General features: G+C 38.2%; 1 protein-coding gene across 1 annotated transcript in view; it reads right to left on the bottom strand.

Moving 5' to 3' along the window:
- Nucleotides 1–17,251, bottom strand: part of POLA1 (DNA polymerase alpha 1, catalytic subunit) — a 282,451-nt gene that overhangs the window by 152,311 nt on the left and 112,889 nt on the right. The window contains exons 31-32 of the mRNA XM_006920960.3: nucleotides 14,064–14,195; nucleotides 9,375–9,549 (exon numbers count right to left, since the gene is read on the bottom strand). Coding sequence (XP_006921022.1) covers nucleotides 9,375–9,549; nucleotides 14,064–14,195 — 307 coding nt within the window. The remainder of the gene's footprint in view (nucleotides 1–9,374; nucleotides 9,550–14,063; nucleotides 14,196–17,251) is intronic.

Raw genomic sequence — 17,251 nt, forward strand, 5'->3', positions numbered from 1 at the left:
AGCAGAAATGATGTGTGCTTTAATTCAATCCTGTCACTTGTAGTGATCTAGTCACACCATTTTTTCTGGGGGTGGGGGGAGCATGGTGGGATGGCGGAACGAAATTTAAATCCTGTCATTTATAATTAGAAAATTTATAGGCTCTCACATTATTTTGGCAACAGGATCAAAGCTCTCATGTTTCAAGAAGTATTTATAGAAAGTAACATCATAAGCATTGGGGTAGAGGAGTTCAGCGGTATTGTTTTTTACTTAAGATCACCACATTCTCATCGCACACACCTCCAATGTGACGTTTAGCACAAAATTATTTTTCCTACCATTGTACTTTCTAGCCATTGTAAACTACCTGTTTTTAGAATGTTCACCTGCTCCCATTCCCAAGGAGTATTTACACTGTTTGAAACTCAAGTTCCAAATATAGCTGAGAGAGAATGGTTAATACATTTGACCAAATAATTTTCTTCCTCCAAAAATAAGGTCTCTATTAGTGTGACTGCAAATAACTACAGTAAAGCCAATTATATAAGTTCACACAAGTGGGGAAGAGGGAAAAATCCATATGAATGAAACCCCAAGTGAGTAAAGTAACTAGTATTCCCAAGCAGTTGTTTGTAATATGACTCACTTAAACTACTAGGGAAGCTAATTAATGAAATCCTAGTGTGAATTTTTTTTCCAGAAATTTATTTTAGGAAATAAATCATTTATCTTTTGCACAAAGCCAGCCAGTCAGATATTTGGATTTCTCAGAGAACAATACTCACTGAAAATTTAGTATGATGAAAGAAAAAAATCAATTTTTAAAAGGCGAATGCCATATCCATAAAAAGCCTTGTACGGGAATGTTCTAGCAGCTTTATTCATAATAACCAGAAACTGGAAACAATCCAGATGTCCATCAACGTGAGAATGAATAACTGGATATAATCTACCATGGAATACTACTCAGTAATGAAAGGCATGAATACTGATGGATGCGAAAAGATGGTTGAATCTCAAAACTGTGCTAAGTGAAAAGCTGAATACAAAGAGTATATAGCGTAGAAAATCATTTATATAAAATTCTAAAATAGGCAAAACTAATCTATGGTCATAGAAATCAGATGAGTGCCTGCTTTTGTGAGGGGGAGGGTAGTGACTAGGAAGGGGTACAAGGGAACTCTCTAGGTGATGGAAATGTTCTGTGTCTTGATAAACTGACTGTATGGTACTCAAGATGGTAGCATTTCATGGTATGTAAATTATACTTGAACAAAAAGCACAACAAATGAGATGTCTGTGATGCATATTTCCAAAAGATTCATTTAGAATATATAAGGAATACCTGCAAGTCAATATGAAAAAGACAACCTAAGAGAAAAGTAGAAATAGACTTGAACCGGCACCTCACAAAAGGAGATATTCGAATGGCCAATAAGCATGTGAACAGGTACTCACCATTATTAGTTATCAAAGAAATGCGAATTAAAGCCACAACATTATGCCGCCACAGAAGATGAAGAAGTAAGAAAACACCAGATGCTGGTAAGAATATGGAGCACTCAAACACACACTGCTAGTAGGGGGTATAAATCAGGAGAACCACTTCGGAAAATTGGTAGACTCTACTATCTGAAACATACATGTCTCCTATGACCTGGCAATTCTCCTCCTAAGTATATACCCAACATAAACACATGCAATTGTTCCACAGAAGTCATGGACAAGAATGCTCAAAACAGCACTATTCATAATTGCCCCAATGTGGAAAAAACCCATAGGTTTTACATAGAGTGTGGGATAGTCACACAGTGAAATACTACACAGAAATGAAGTACAACCACTTGGACCAATCTCACAAACACACTGAACGAAAGTAGCCAGACACAAAGACTGAAGACACAACTTTGTGTAACATCCAAAAATAAGAAAACCTCATCTATGACGTCGGAAGTCATGATAGTAATTTCCTGGTTGGGGGTGGAGGACAGTTTCTAGAAGGAGCCACTGGTACGTGTTTACGTTGTGAAAATCCATCGAGCTGTTCACAGTTAGGTTTTGTGTACTTTTCTGCATGCATGCTATGCAAGAAAATCTGCATTGGAAAAGGTGCAAAGTGAGTACTGAACATTTCCTATACTATACCTACGAGTTTGTTTAAAAACGTGTTATATTCCAACCAGACGTTATGTACCTCTTCATAAATGTACATGCCACCAGCTAGGAAGTAGTAGTAGCGAAAACTGAAATAAATTATTTTTAAAATAAAATAAGTCTTTAGAGCTAACTACACTTTACAGTAAATACAGGGGACAGAGGAACATGTTAAAGGATACCAATGGAATGCAATCTACAAATTTCAGAATAAGGGAAATTCTATGACGAAAAAACCATTATCTTTAACAAATACGTCAGAAAGATAAGAAAAAGATAGAGGAGAGGAACTCTCATATGGACCCTGACTGGATTCCAATTCGAAGCGTTTTTCTTAAGAAGTGCATTCATAGAATGACCAGGGAAATATGAACACTTATTGGACATTTGATGAAATAAAGGATTTGTCGGATTTTTTTCCTAGTGATGGTAATATTGTAGCTATTGAAAAGGGGGAATCCTTGTCTTATAGAAATGCAAAATGAAATATTTACAGATAAAATATGATCTCTACAATTCACTTCAAAATAATCAGAGGAGGTGGAGAAACAGAATGAGATTAGCCACAGGTGCAGACTGCGGAAGCTGAGTGTTGAGCGCATGGGGGCTTCCTACGCAATTCTCTCTACTATTGTGCATGTTTAGAATTTTCCATAATAAACCATTTAAAACTACTCTAGATCCAACTTAATTGATTATACACGTAGCAGACAACTGAAACTGCCTTTCACACCAGTAATAAACATCTCCATAAGACAAATGGAAGACTTCTGAGCATTTTAAAAGAAGTATGATCCAAACCTCTGGGTTAAATAAACTTCCAAGGTTTTTATTGTCCTATAGAAGATAACGCCTAAAATCTTGGAAGCAAAAAAAAAATCCTGACGGGCAGCGTTTCCATGACCTCACTCGACTACTTTTCACATCCTTGATGATGGCTCTGAATATAAATTTGAACTTAGTGAGATGTGTACCTCTCGGCAGGAAAAAACTTCAGAAGTGTCTTCTTTCCTATTTTTAAATCTGATCAAATAACTTTATTTTGAAAATTATTTGGAAAATAAAATAACAGACCAAAAATTGCTTCTCTTACAACAAAGCTCTCTTCTCTCCAGCTACGTTGGTAGATATGGACAGCTACGCTGAAGGTCCCAAAATACCACCTCCTTTTTAGAAGTGAGTTAATATTTAACCATTTTTCTTTCTTCTGATTTCATAAAAACTATCTTAATTTTATTCGTAAAATAAAAATATGAATATTTTTCAACAAGAACTTATAATTCACCACTTTCAGCCTTTCAGTCTTATTCACACATATATTTATTATCACTTAAGTATCTATGTACAATATTGTATTCAGCTGTTTTCATTTATTCTGTCTTACCCATTTTTCTACAGGTTACTTAATCTTCATGTCATTTTGGTGTACTTAATTAAAACATATCTTTTAAAAAACCAATCTATATAGTTAATAATACAGTGCCGTATACTTAAAAGTTGCTGAGATTAGATCTTAACCATTCTCACCACAAAAAAAGACTCAACTATGTTTAACTATGTGAGATGATGGATGTGTTATCTTGGTCATCATTCTACAATGTATATGGATATCAAATTATCACACTGTACACTTTAAATTTATACAACTATATTTGTCAATTGTTCCTCAATAAAGTTAAAAAAAACTTTTTAATTGCTCTAACTGAAATAATTCAAGAAATTCCCATTTACTTTGGAAACTCCAATTGTTACAAAGTAGGAGTTAGGAAATTACTAGTCCAAGTGATTATTCTAAACATGCTCTAATTTGGTTCCAAGTTCTCAGTTCACTGAGGTCTCTGAGTTAGGTGAGAAGCATCACTGCGGGCCAGTGAGATAGAAACAGACATCACGTGGTCCCCTTGCAGGGACTGAGGCGCAAAGCTTTGCAACGGATACCCTTACCCTTTAAGGGGCTCTCTGAATTCCCTAATGTGCTGAGTGGCTGAGATGGCATGGGATACCACCATGAAGGTGGGGTAGGGTGGGCTGCCGTTCATCAATGGGCCGGAAGAATTGGTGACAGGTGGTTACAGGCAACTACTGCCAACTCCACACTGGTCTCTCCACAGCGCTTTCCCACAATGCCTCAAATGCTTCCATTTCTATACACTCCTCCCCAGTAGCCCCAGCTAGAAGTGGTCTCTGCTCCCCCTGAACATCAATAGCCCTTTATCTTATGTCTTTTAGGATGTACACTGTGTTGTCCGCTAGACTTCCCCACCACAGTGAAATCAACTAAGCGGACTGGGCTGTACTAGAGGAAAAGAACCGTGGCTGACTCAACTCTGTATCCCTCACGGCACCCACTAAGATGCAGAGCACAGCAGGTCTTCAACGCTCATCCGTTCAATGAATGCAAAAGCCAGCTGGGAGCATCCTACTTTGCATTTGGTGTGATCTTACTTTTTAAATTTTACTATTAATTATTGTATAGAAAATATTAAAGGTTTGGAAATGACGGTCATATGCGGGCCTTCTTCTAAAAGCTTACTCATGAAAAAAGGCAAAAGTCTTGATTGATAAATACCTGAGGCACCTGCTGGTAACATCATTTTACTCCCAACCACCTGTATTTCATTCCACCTCCCATCTTTTGCAGGTGTATCCTCCCTAGCCTGTCGAAGGTACCCCAAATGGTGTTTGGCCCACGGATGCACTAATTTCTTAGATGTTATTGGATTCTGTCTATTGAGAAAAACTACCTAGTATAATGTGAGTGGTATAGCCATTTTTTAAAAGGGGAATTTTTCCTTTCTAATTTAACTCAGGAATGCACCAGGTTAAAGTGTGTCCTGTCTTGTTTTAAGGGCTACTTTCAGAAATTAAACTTTAAATCCTCACATTCTTCAAACATAAGTAATTTCTCAGGACCAATGAGAAAACTGCCCACATAGATAAATGCCTGAAATTTTATCACTGACCATGAAGAAATGTACTTGACAGCTATTGTACAAATCATCGCTCATTGGAGTAAAGATATTACATAATTCTAAGTATTGTTATACATGAAACATAGATTTATTAAAATGAACTTTAGACTATTCTTATCACTTGCCTGTTTAGACTATTCTCATCACTTGCCTGTTTTGCTAGGCGCAGAAGACTATTTGGATGTTGGCGCACACTGTGAATATTTCATCCACAGAATATAGAGAGCTTTCATTAGAACAAGAGAGAGAAAACCTATAGTCTGGAGAACAAAAGCTAAGAGTTCCAAGTTTTAGTGGCCATGTTTCCCATAGGGCTATTGTATAGAAGAGTAATACTATATTTTTTTCTATTCACAGATGGAAAAGAGTAAAATTTTGCTTTATTTAAGCCCAATAGCAATAATCTTGCATGGGTTTCAGAAAAATGATACATATTTTACTGTGGGATAATGAGGACCATTAGTTATTAGAGAGAACAAATCATTCTCCTTCAATTCAACAGACTTATTCATTCACTCGCTTAATAGACTATCCTCTCTCCTTCTCACTAAAATCGCCTTCCCCTGCAGAACACCTGGCCATGCAACATGCCACCAGACAGACTTCAGGAGGTATCTTGATGGGGAGAAATAGAGAATTTCCAAAGTGAAGCCACAGGATAAAACCAACACTTGATGCTTGCCTTTCATTTCAAGGAAAGCAGTATAAAAGCAATAGAAAAAGAAAAAGGTAGTTGAAAAATATAGTTGGTCTCCACAAAAGAGTCTTAAAAATAAAAAATCATGAACTTAATAATTTTCCTAAATGAAATTATGCCATTATTCCTGATTTCTTTGTACTAACTAAAAGGACAAAGTATCAAACTTCCCTAAAGTTTCAACACTATAATACATTTCATTAATCAAAGATAAAAACTACATTAAAAGCAAGAGAATTATTTTATGTCTGTGATTAGGCAGTTGGAGGGCTTGTATTTTATGTATACATTTGTACACTTCAACTTATTTAACAGTGTCAGTTCACTAACTGCAGTTTTTTTATATAAAGAAAACAGATTTAGAATTTTAAAAACAAATTACAGTAATTTTATGCCTACAGCCTGCACCTCTTAGAAACCATGTACCCCCCAACACTCCCCTCACTTTCCCACTTCTTCCCCATCTCCCCCCTCCTCCTCTCTAAAACCACAGTCTAAGTGAGAATTGAAAACAGGGGCCTCGAATCCCCTAGTGAAGAACCGCCACCCTAATTTTTCACTTGGGGTGGAGGAATAAAGGATGCAGATCGAAATGCAGCTACTGACTAAGGCAGGGGGCGAATGCCTGCAAAGATGTGCCGGGCAAACTTTGATGTTTTCTACAGATCCTCACGGTGACTGGCACTGGCTGTCCTGCACTTCATTAACGTGCGTGGAACCTTCTATGGGGAAAGAGGGGAAGACAAAGGACTACACGACTTAGTACTAATGAAGGTAGACAATGGATAGCATTGGTGATGGCAGGGGCTGTGGTGGGAGAACAGGACAAGCAGGGGAGGAGGGGGACCGCACAATAATGACAACCTCACAGGCCTTCAGTATAATGACTGCCGTCAAATGGCAGAAGATAAAAATGAGAAAAAGAAGATAAAAAGGGGGAGCAGCAGCAGCTCCTTCAGGGCCGAGGATGCAGGCCCTTCCGGCAGCTCTAATCGGCTACCTGGCACCGAGAAGGGGCTGCCCAGAAGGGGCCGTCCATACAGCTGGGGCTGCGCCTAGAGATTTCAGGGGATGAGGTAGGAGAGACGGGGACATGGTGGGACTGTGCACAAGCACAGCGGGTTCCCACTGCACACAGTAATAAGATGAACCCTCTGAACATGGGACCCACTCCGGTGACCAGTTTTGAAAATGATTAGTGGAAACTGGAGTCCTAAGACAGCCTGTAATCATAAGGCTGCTGCAATTAGGATAGTCTGTCTTTAAGCAAGTCAAAACCTGCCCACGACTTAACTTATATTTTTAAAAAATGGTCTTAAATAGGACCCTGGAACCAACAAAATCAGTGTGGTCTCCTCTTGGTAAGACCAGTCTTGAGCTATCTGAGTGGGACTGGCTACCCACTGGGCAGGCCGCAGCACCCTTTAGAGCTCTTTTGCAGAAACAGAAGGCTCCGCACTCATTGGGTAACTGTCATCCATGGGGCGGGGCTTGTTCCGTTTATCCCTCCTCAGCTCCAGAAAGTCCAAAACCAAAGAAGGAAAGGGTCATGGTTAGCCTTTAGACTAGGTTCTTGATGACACAAATGGAAAAACTGGGAGATCCAAAAAAAAAAAAAATTTTGCTCAGGGGTTTTCATTGGGGAGTGGTGGGGCTCACAGTGGGGAGAGAAGGGAGAAGATGAAGCTCCCTTGCTTTCACATCCACGCCATCGCACTTCCGGTTGAGGATACCTGTCATCACCTCTTAGAGCTAAGCGGGGGCAGTACAGTTCAGCACAGTGGCTAAGAGCACAAGCTTGGAAGTCACACAGAGCTAGGTCCCAATCCAGTCGCAGCCAGCCACTTATAGCTATGTGACAAGACCAGATTAGTTACTCCTGTAAGCCTCAGTTTCCTTCTCTGTAAAATGGAACGAATACAAAATACCCTCACGAGGCTGTTGCGAAGATTAAATGAGAAACATATGCCAAGTACTTATGGCATCCAGAAGAGCAAGCACTCAACACAGAGGAGAGAAAAGGAAGCAAAAAAAAAAAAAATACTGTGCACTTACACTCCCACCTCCCAGCTGAGGATTTATAAATATCATCAAATACAACTCAACTTTGAGAATATATTATATGATGATTTGGGTAGCAGAATTTTATCTTCCTAATTATGTTTTGCTTAGGCAAATGGCAAAAATGAGCTTCTACTTCCAGAACAGACGCTGATGGGAAAGTGGAAACGGGGCTGGCAGGAGGAGCGCAGACACACACTCAGCAGGGGCAGGATGGAAAGTATGTGACTTGATAATTCATCCATCCGATCTCAGTCCACAAATGCACACTGAGTACTAACTATGCGCAGATCTCACGGACTGGAGGAGTCTGGACATATTTATGCAGCAGCCTGGTGCGAGGGTGGGACGCGGCTGCTAATAGCGCTCACTGGCTCCCTCCGCTCCGGGCCCGTGCGGAGCATCTCACGCACATCATCTTACTGCTCCCTCAGAGCAACTCGAGTTTATGACTCCAGAGACGAAGGCTTAGACCAAGGTTTAGAAGCTCGCCAAAGCCACAGAGCCAGTACCAGTACTTGAACTCAAGTCCATGGCTTAAGCCAGACGTCTCAATGAGAAGAGGAGGAGAATTTTCCATGAAGCAGGAATATTCAAGGGGGCCCTGAATATACTGATTAAGAAATAAGGCTAGAAATACAGGTTGGAACTAGAAACTTAGAATCTATGACTGCCAAACATGTCAGTGGCTCTGGACGTTACCTATAGATAGTGAGGAACCACCTATGAATTTTGTCGGGCGGTACTCTAACTACCCTTCTGAGCGTACCATGGACTAGAGAGTGGAGAACGTAGAGCAATGTTAACTCCTTACACGCTGGGTGTCTACAAATGAAATCAGGGCAGGTTATAAAACACATTTCTAAGCAAGAGCTGACAATCTGGTGACACAGCAAAAATTCAAAGGAACGCTGAGGTTTCGGAGTTGGCTGGAACCTCCTGGGATGTGAGGAACAGGCCAATTCCTAGAAGATAACAGCTACTTCGGTTTTAGAAGAATTTAAATGAAAGTGAGAACAGGATACTCACAGTGAACTGAATACTAAAACCTAAACTTTTTAATGTTAAAAAAGCTGTTTCCTCACCTTATAATACAATATCTTTAGAGACAGAGACAAGATGAACCAATAATCGAGATACCATCAATCTCCTTATTAATGGAAGTTCACTAATTAAAGCTGCAACAATGTAAACTCAGACTTATAATGCTGCCTAAAATCTCCTCCATCCTTTCTTTTGCCTTCTCTCTCCCCTCAGCATTTACCGATTGAGAACCTACTATGGAGCAGGCAGGTGGTTACAGAGGCAGCAAGTGTGTAGGGTTCACAGTCTCTGAGGGGAGACGGACATTGGTTACAAAACCACCACAAAAATAAATGCCCAACTATAAACAAAGAAGCACTTGGCACAGCACCATGCCTATAAAAGGGCCCACACTGGGCAAAGGAGGAAGAACTGAGTGTGTTGCTGCCACCAGCTGAAGGGCTACATGAGCTTGGGGCACTTACCTAACCACGATGCAATGAGGATGGCATCAATTCCATCTATCGGTTCACAGATCCGAGCCACGACTGGGTGGATCTGCTGGGCCAGGTAGTACTGGGTGTCAATGGTTAAATTGTCCTGCTTCTGCAGCTGCTCAGGTGCATAGGCCCTCTGACTTGCACTGAGGTTTGACCCATCCTGCAAGAGGACATGGTACAGGTAAAGTTGTGAGAAATTCAACCCGCCCTCCCCCTCCAACACACACACACACACACTCGCTTGGCCAAAAAGAGGGACAACAATTCAGACTTTGTGTATTCAGTTCCAAACACCAAGAAGTCCTTCCGATCTACTGGTGAATATTTCACATGCATCTAAGAGTAGGAAGATGAAGGAGAACATCTTGCCCACTGTCCAAGATGCAAATCCAGTATGTGTTGTGTTCTATGTTTTGTTGAAACATGAAACCAACAAGATGGCATAACTAGATTAAATAATTCCACCTGCCACATCACAAACACATCGAAAACACTTGCTAACAATTAGTCAAATCACGGGGTCCTTTTAGGAGTGATGACAAGAAACATGTGTGGTCCTTTTATTATGGTAATTAATCTCTTCGTGTAGGCATTCTAGTCATAGTATCATCTTAAAGCCCCCGGGGCAATATTTTCCACGAGAGCTACATACACATCATTGAGAAGAAAATAAGCCAGGGGAAAAGGCAGTGAAATGAAACCCACAGAGTAGTCACTTATGTACAAGATATAATAGATAAGAGTAAAATTAGTGAGGTATCTGGTGGAGTGGCAGTGCCCTGAAAGCAAAATATTTGGCCAGTGGAATGAAGGGCATGCCACTTTGCACTGTTTACTACTCTCTTCCTCAACGCCAAGAAAGATGGGTCAGAGAGCCTTTCCAGGGCTTCCTCTTTACAAAAAAAAAAGGTGTGAAATTCCATATAATGGGCCCATATACAGCCCTGTGGGTCATGTCACCATCACCTGTGAATCAAAAAGTCATCACTCTACTGGACCAATATCCAACAACTCAGACCACTCTTCCTCTTGTTTGCAACAGAAATTAATATTCAGACTAGTAAATTATAACTATTCACAGTATTCAGCTGCTCTGCAAAACTGATTATACTGTGCATCTTATTCTTTCATTCTTGCTACAGTCAGTCCCTTCTCAGCTCAGTGCCCAACCCAAAGCAGAGGCAACCTTCCATACTACCATCTTTACCAGAGACTGGAGGCGGGGGCCTCTCTCTCTAGCAGGCTCCTGATGGAAACAAACTGGGATGTTTATCAACTAGATTCTACTTATTGTAAGATTTAATGAAATACCTAAAAGGAAGCAACCCTCGGATTAAAAGATTTGCTTATAATTATTTTTCAGGAGTTTACAACACAGTAAAAATAAATGAGGCAGAACTAATCGACTTTGTTTCCCTTCTAGAAGTTTGAATTGTTAGATGAGAGTAAGGTGACAGCCAATGACAAAAAGAGTGTGAAGAATCCTTGAGCAGTGTCATGCACCACAACTGTGTTCAAACTGCCTTTTAACAAATACACAAAATCTGATAAATTTATAGAATTGTAGTTTTTAAAAAACTGGTCTGTCCTTAAGATTATAGCTATGTTGAGTTTACTAATTTTTAACGGTGAATAAAAATCAGATTTATAGAGGTAAATATTGTTTTTTTTTAAAAAAGCACTTGAGTTACTTTCCAGTATAGCATTAGAAGATGTTCTCATAGCAAGACATGTTTTTAAAAAAAGCAGTTGAAAATTTCTAAGCATATTCTCAGTTCAAAAAGTTTTTACTTTAAATATCTACACAAAAGACTAGTTTTAACAGTGACCCAAACATATCTCTTCTTGTATTTAAGTTGTGGTACATACATACAATGGAATATTACTCAGCCATTAAAAAAAAAGAAAGAAATCTTACCATTTGTGACAGCATGGATGGACCTAGAGAGTATTATGCTAAGTGAAATAAGTCAGACACAAAGACAACTATCATATGATTTCACTTATACGTGGAATCTAAAGAACAAAATAAACGAACAAACAAAATGAAAACAGACTCATAGATACAGAGAGCAAACTAATGGTTGCCAGATGGGAGGGAGGTTGAGGGAATGGCCGAAAAAGGTGAAGGGATTAAGAAGTACAAATTGGTAGTTAGAAAATAGTCACAGGGGTGTGAAGTACAGCATAGGGAATATAATCAATAATATTGTAGTAATCATGTTTAGTGCCCAGTGGGTACTAGACTAATCGGGGGGAATCGCTTCATAAATTATATAAATTTCTAACCACTATGCTGTACACCTGAAACTAATATAAAATAATATTGACTGTCAACTCTAATTGAAAAAAAAAAATTTTTTAATTGAAAAAAAATCTGAGCTCGAACATGACTAAATTCAAAAGAACTGATAACAGGTTTTACTGTGTTGTATTGGAAAAACATTTAGGCCGTGACATCAGACAGACCCCTCAAAGGCCTTAATTCTCAAACCTAACAAGACCCCATGGTACACGCAGTAACATGTAGCATACACCTTTAAAAACAGATTAAGGAGTAATTTTGGTGTTCCTCGAAGTGCCCATGTAGTAGTCATTTGTGAATGTCACAAAGCACATACTTCACGGAGACAGTCAGGTACAGTCAATTCATTCAAAACTATGTAGTCATCTTTAGTAGAAAACTAATGGAAAAAGGTGATAAGTAGGCCCCTTAAAATGTTACAGAAAGCCTTATGGAAATTATGTCCACTGAATGTTAAATAATTGGGGATTTAAAACTTAACCAATAAGTGGAAGTTAATTTAAGATCTCAGTAAATAATTCATGTAGGTTTTATAAGACCATGAACTACAATATAAATTAGATACCAAAAACATTACCCCGAACTCATCTGAATTTACAGTCTGAATAAGTTATTAGTAGAATACTATATTCTAAATGTAAATTTTAAACAAAATAGAACCTTTATAGGAGATGAGCCACTCTTGGAGGGCACCACTTAGAGCAATCAGCAGTTCTCTTAAAATGTCTGATCATACCGTTTCAAAAAATATGGTTGTGTTATGAAGCACAGAAAGAAAAGTCTGAGTGCTTAAAAGCAAAAGAAGTAGGGAGTTTTGGTGAAAATGGGCGTGTCCCACTGCTAGGGGACAAAGGCAGATTAAAGTCCTACAGCTTTTCTTGGAATACAGTGAGAAGAATAAATTAGTAGAAATAAACATAAACTGCGGTTTTTAACAAGCAAGTACCAGTGGATGGGGGGAATGTTGAAGACACCAAATTGGATTTATGGTACTAACAGTAGCACCAGCATTTGAGCTTTTCTATGTCATTAAGACCTGAGAGGAAGAAATCACAAGACCTAATATTTAGACATCAAGGAACATAAGCTTGACTTTTAAATACATCAGTCATACCACCATAGGCCTGCATTCCAAGTTTAGCCAAAACATAACTCTGGCTGGATTTCATTATTAGATGCTAATTTACAGAAAATATATATATGTATATATGTATATATATCTTAAATATATATGTATACCTATTTTAAAAGTTGTATGCTGCCATCTGTTCCTGTCTTTAATAATCTAAGAGCTTTTCCATTTATGTGAAGACATAAGTGAAAAAAAACTAGCCTATTTACCAAAATCTTTATTTGCATAATATGAAAATTGTTTTTTTGAGATGAGACTTGTCAGAGGCGATATGCAAAGCACATTAAGGGCTTGAGCGAGTCAGACATTTATGGAAATATTTTCCTGCAGGAATTGGCTTTCTGTAACAGTTCTTAATCAAGGGTAACCCTAGGAGGGAGACACAGTCAAGTGCTGATTCCTGTCCATGTACTTAAATCATTTGTTATGTACATCCTCTACAGTACTGAGCAGATACTAACAGATAACTTTTCAACATTGAAAAGACTATGAATTTAAAACACATTGATGGTAGTTCGACAAAGACCAATCATAATGCAATGAAGTTTAGGGCTTACCTAAAAATTGGTACTGTAATAAGACAATGAAATTCATTAATTAAAAAGGAAGTCTTATTTGGATGAACTATGCCTTTTGGTAGACAGAGCACACCATAGTAATTTTAAAGAATTTGGATAGAGGCTATAACGGACTTTTTTTTTAACAGAGAGAAGAAATGAGATCTCTCCATTGTTCCAACCGGAGTTAACTGTTTTCAAAGAAAAAAGTACACCTCCGTCATACCCTCTCTCCCTGTCCCTATATCATGCATTTCATATTTTTTTCAAGTATTTTTCAAAAATGCATTTACTCTCTTATTCGACTAATAGTCATAATGAAAACTGTTGCAAAAGGAATGATAAAGGACTATTACTAGACATATGACCAAATTTATAAACATTTTCATTAAAGTTAATTTAGGGTTGAAATAGTAGTTGCGGTTACACACCTATACACCTGTCTCACCAAAATAATTTCAGCGAACCAAAATACTGGTCTTAAATGTTTTGTGAAAGTTTTTATGAAATATGCCATATCCCTGACTAATGCTTTCAAATGCTATACAACCGACCAGGCTAAAGCATCTCTTGACAGCATCAATTATTTGGAAGACTACTAAATAAGACACTGTGGGGATCTGGATTTTACTATGGGTTCATAAGTGGTATGGGAGTCTTGTTAATTATAATAGTTTTACCTGACAGATGACATACGACACAGTATCTCCAGCTTTCACCTTTCTGCCTCCTTGAGAATTTATCCAGAGGGCAACATGTACATGAGGTAGGCTTTTTTTATCAGGGTAGTCCTGGGGATCCTTTGTCAAGGCCTAAAAGGGAAGAGGAGGGAACAAAATGCCCCAAAGTTTCAATAAAATCTTTCTCACACAGATACACACTAATATATCTTTGCTAGAATCATACCAGTCACATCAACATAAAAATGACAGAAGCTGTATGTAGAAAACACTGTCACAGAATCTTTAGATAATCCATCCTCAAGGCTCCTCTCTCCTTCATTTAGTAACTAAATGTAACCAGATGCAACCCTGACAAAGAAGAAATACCAAGTTTATGGGCCATGGCACATAATACTTGCACAGAAAAAAATAAGACTATAAATTCAGTCTTCTATGCAGCCTCAGAGTTTCTCCTAATGTTTGCAGTTCTTTCACTGAATTAACTGATTAGTTAGGACTGATGGATGATAGATAATGGTTACTCTGACATACTGATCTGTTTCTCAAAAGCTTATCTAGCCTAAATAAATCCCAAAGGCACCAGAAATCACTAGATTTACTCACACTGCCAACGTAAGCTCTACAAAGGCAGAATGAGTGAGTCTGTAACACAAAGTAAGCACCACGAGAACAGGGACATGGCAGCCTTGCTCATGGCTGCAGTCCCAGTGCTCAGAACGATGCTTGGTGTATAGTAGCAACCAAATGTTTGCAGAATAAATGATTTCCCTCACTCTGCAATAATTCACTAAGTTTCAGCACTGTGAAGTACTGAGAGATGAATAAGACAGTCACTGGTCCTAACTCATCTGCTATTAGTAAATGACTCCCTATTCTGCAAAACAAAAAAACAAACCAAAACAAAAAAGAAAAACCGAACCTCTAAAATAAGCTGCATGTGCCAGAAGGGAGATGTGAACAAAGCGTGGAGAGAGTTTAAAGAGACAAAGATCACTTCCACCTGGGAGCAGAAATCATGGAAGACAAAAACTTAAGCGGGCACATGAAGAAAAAACAAGATTTTAAGAAAAGTGACAAGGGCAAGAAGATTGCGGGCAGAGAAAAAAAAAAAAAAAGCAAAAGTTAAAATCAAGAGGTGAAAGAAAATATAGTCTATTGGACTGAAACTCAAAATACCCAAAGAGGAGGAGGAAACCATCTAGCTCTATAAGACGTGGGTTTCAAAAGATAAGGGAAGGAACAGAGAACAGGGTGCTGCTGCATGAATAGGTCACCTAAGTGTGGTCCGTGGACCACTGGGGCTCCTGACACCCTTTCAGGAGGTTGCGAGATCAAAACTATTTTCCTAACACTATTTGCACTGGTACTGCAGAAGCAATGGTCAGGAAAAGTTCTGGTGTCTTATAAAAATGAATCAGGGCAGGGGCACCAAACTGTACTAACGGTGATTATATTCTTCACCATCGCATACTCACGGTTTAAAAAAAAAAAGCCACTTTTACTCAAGAATGTTCTTAATAAAGCAGTAAAAAGTATTAATTTTTAAAGCTCTCGACCCTTGAGTATAAGGCTATTGTTTTGTGTGAGAAAACAGGAAGTATGCACAAAGTTCGATACTGAAGAACAAAGGTGGCTTGGGGAAAAGCACTTATGCAATTATTTGAGTTACAAACTAAACTAGCTGCCTTTTTCATGGAGCACAATTTTTACTTGAAAGAAGTACAGGCCAACTATAGTTATTTTAACTTGGGTATCTGGCAGACGATTTCTCAAGAACCAAGTGAGCCTGCCACTTCAAGGAAAACAACTGATTGTATATATTGTCTATGATAAAATTCAAGCTTTCAAGGGCAAATTAGAATTTTGGAAAACTTGTTTCCACTTCTGCGAGCATGACAGTTTCCTAAGACTTAATGACTTTTTGATGATATAAGGAAGAACAATTTTAAATGTGATTTTTGATACTGTATAATAAAATGTGTCAAAATTTGGAAGATCTGCATAACTCGGGGAACCAACATTGAACAAATGACCAACATATAAGGTCGTTCATGGGTAAAATATCCATTCAAAGTACAACTCAGACCAAAAGAGTTTAATATAAGAAAGTACGCAAAGTTCATTGATATGGTTTCAGATTCCACATTACAAATAACTTCTAAGAAAATACCACTTAGAGAGTTCTACTGTAGAATAAAAAAAAAATCCACAATTACCTGAAAAATTATGGAAATACTTCTGCTTTTTCCAACATATTTGTATGAAACTGGATTTTCTTCCTATACTCAACCAAAACCACACATCACAACAGATTGGATGCAAAAGCAGACAAAATCAGACGTCTTCTCCTAAACTGTACATTAAAGAACCCTGAAAAATTGTAAAATGATGCTGTTCCTCTAGCTAATTTTTGTTTTGAAATAGTTATTTTTCATGAAAAAAAAAGTTATTTTTGTAATCACATGAAGAGTTTACTGCTATTTTAAATAAATTAATAAATCCTTTAAAATTTTGTTTTAATTTCTAACACAGTAAACAGCAACATAAATCACATAAACAAAATGTCTTGGAGGCCTCAATTATTTTCAGAGTGTGAAGGTGTCCCAAGGTTAGGAAACCTGAGCACTGCTATAGTAGAATAAAGCAGGTCCTCAAACACGGCTGCACAACCAATCTTATGTACACTTAGGAAATCAGACACTCAGGATAGGAGAGTGCCTAGAAAACTCTCCAAGTATTTGAATCTCCTCAAACCTGTATTATGTGAAGTCTTGATTGACTCAGTTGGGTAATACTGCATAGAAATCTTAATCAATATAACTCTACTTAAGAAAACCGTTATCTTCAATTGACTATACTTCAGTGCAATGTTAAAAATTTCTGAATTTCATATGACATATTTTCCAATTATTAGATTAGGGCTATTTGGGGGGTTTTACAAGCTAGTTTTACAAGGCTTCATTTTGGGGAGAAAAAGTGTTTCCTGGTGGTTTGGGCTCAAGTTAGCCAAGGCTATAAAAATCAGTGGTCAAGTATTTTGTGTTACTTTATGAAATATATTAACCTAAGATTGCAGTAGTTAAGAAAAGCAGTTGCTTTTGGCAACAAGGGCTAAAATCTCTAGTAAGGTAAATCTCATCACTTCACCCTAGGCTAACCTCCCATTTTCAAACCCTGCCCACATC

This window comes from Pteropus alecto, unplaced genomic scaffold, assembly GCF_000325575.1.
Source record: "Pteropus alecto unplaced genomic scaffold, ASM32557v1 scaffold659, whole genome shotgun sequence".
In the NCBI taxonomy this organism is placed as follows: Eukaryota; Metazoa; Chordata; class Mammalia; order Chiroptera; family Pteropodidae; genus Pteropus; species Pteropus alecto.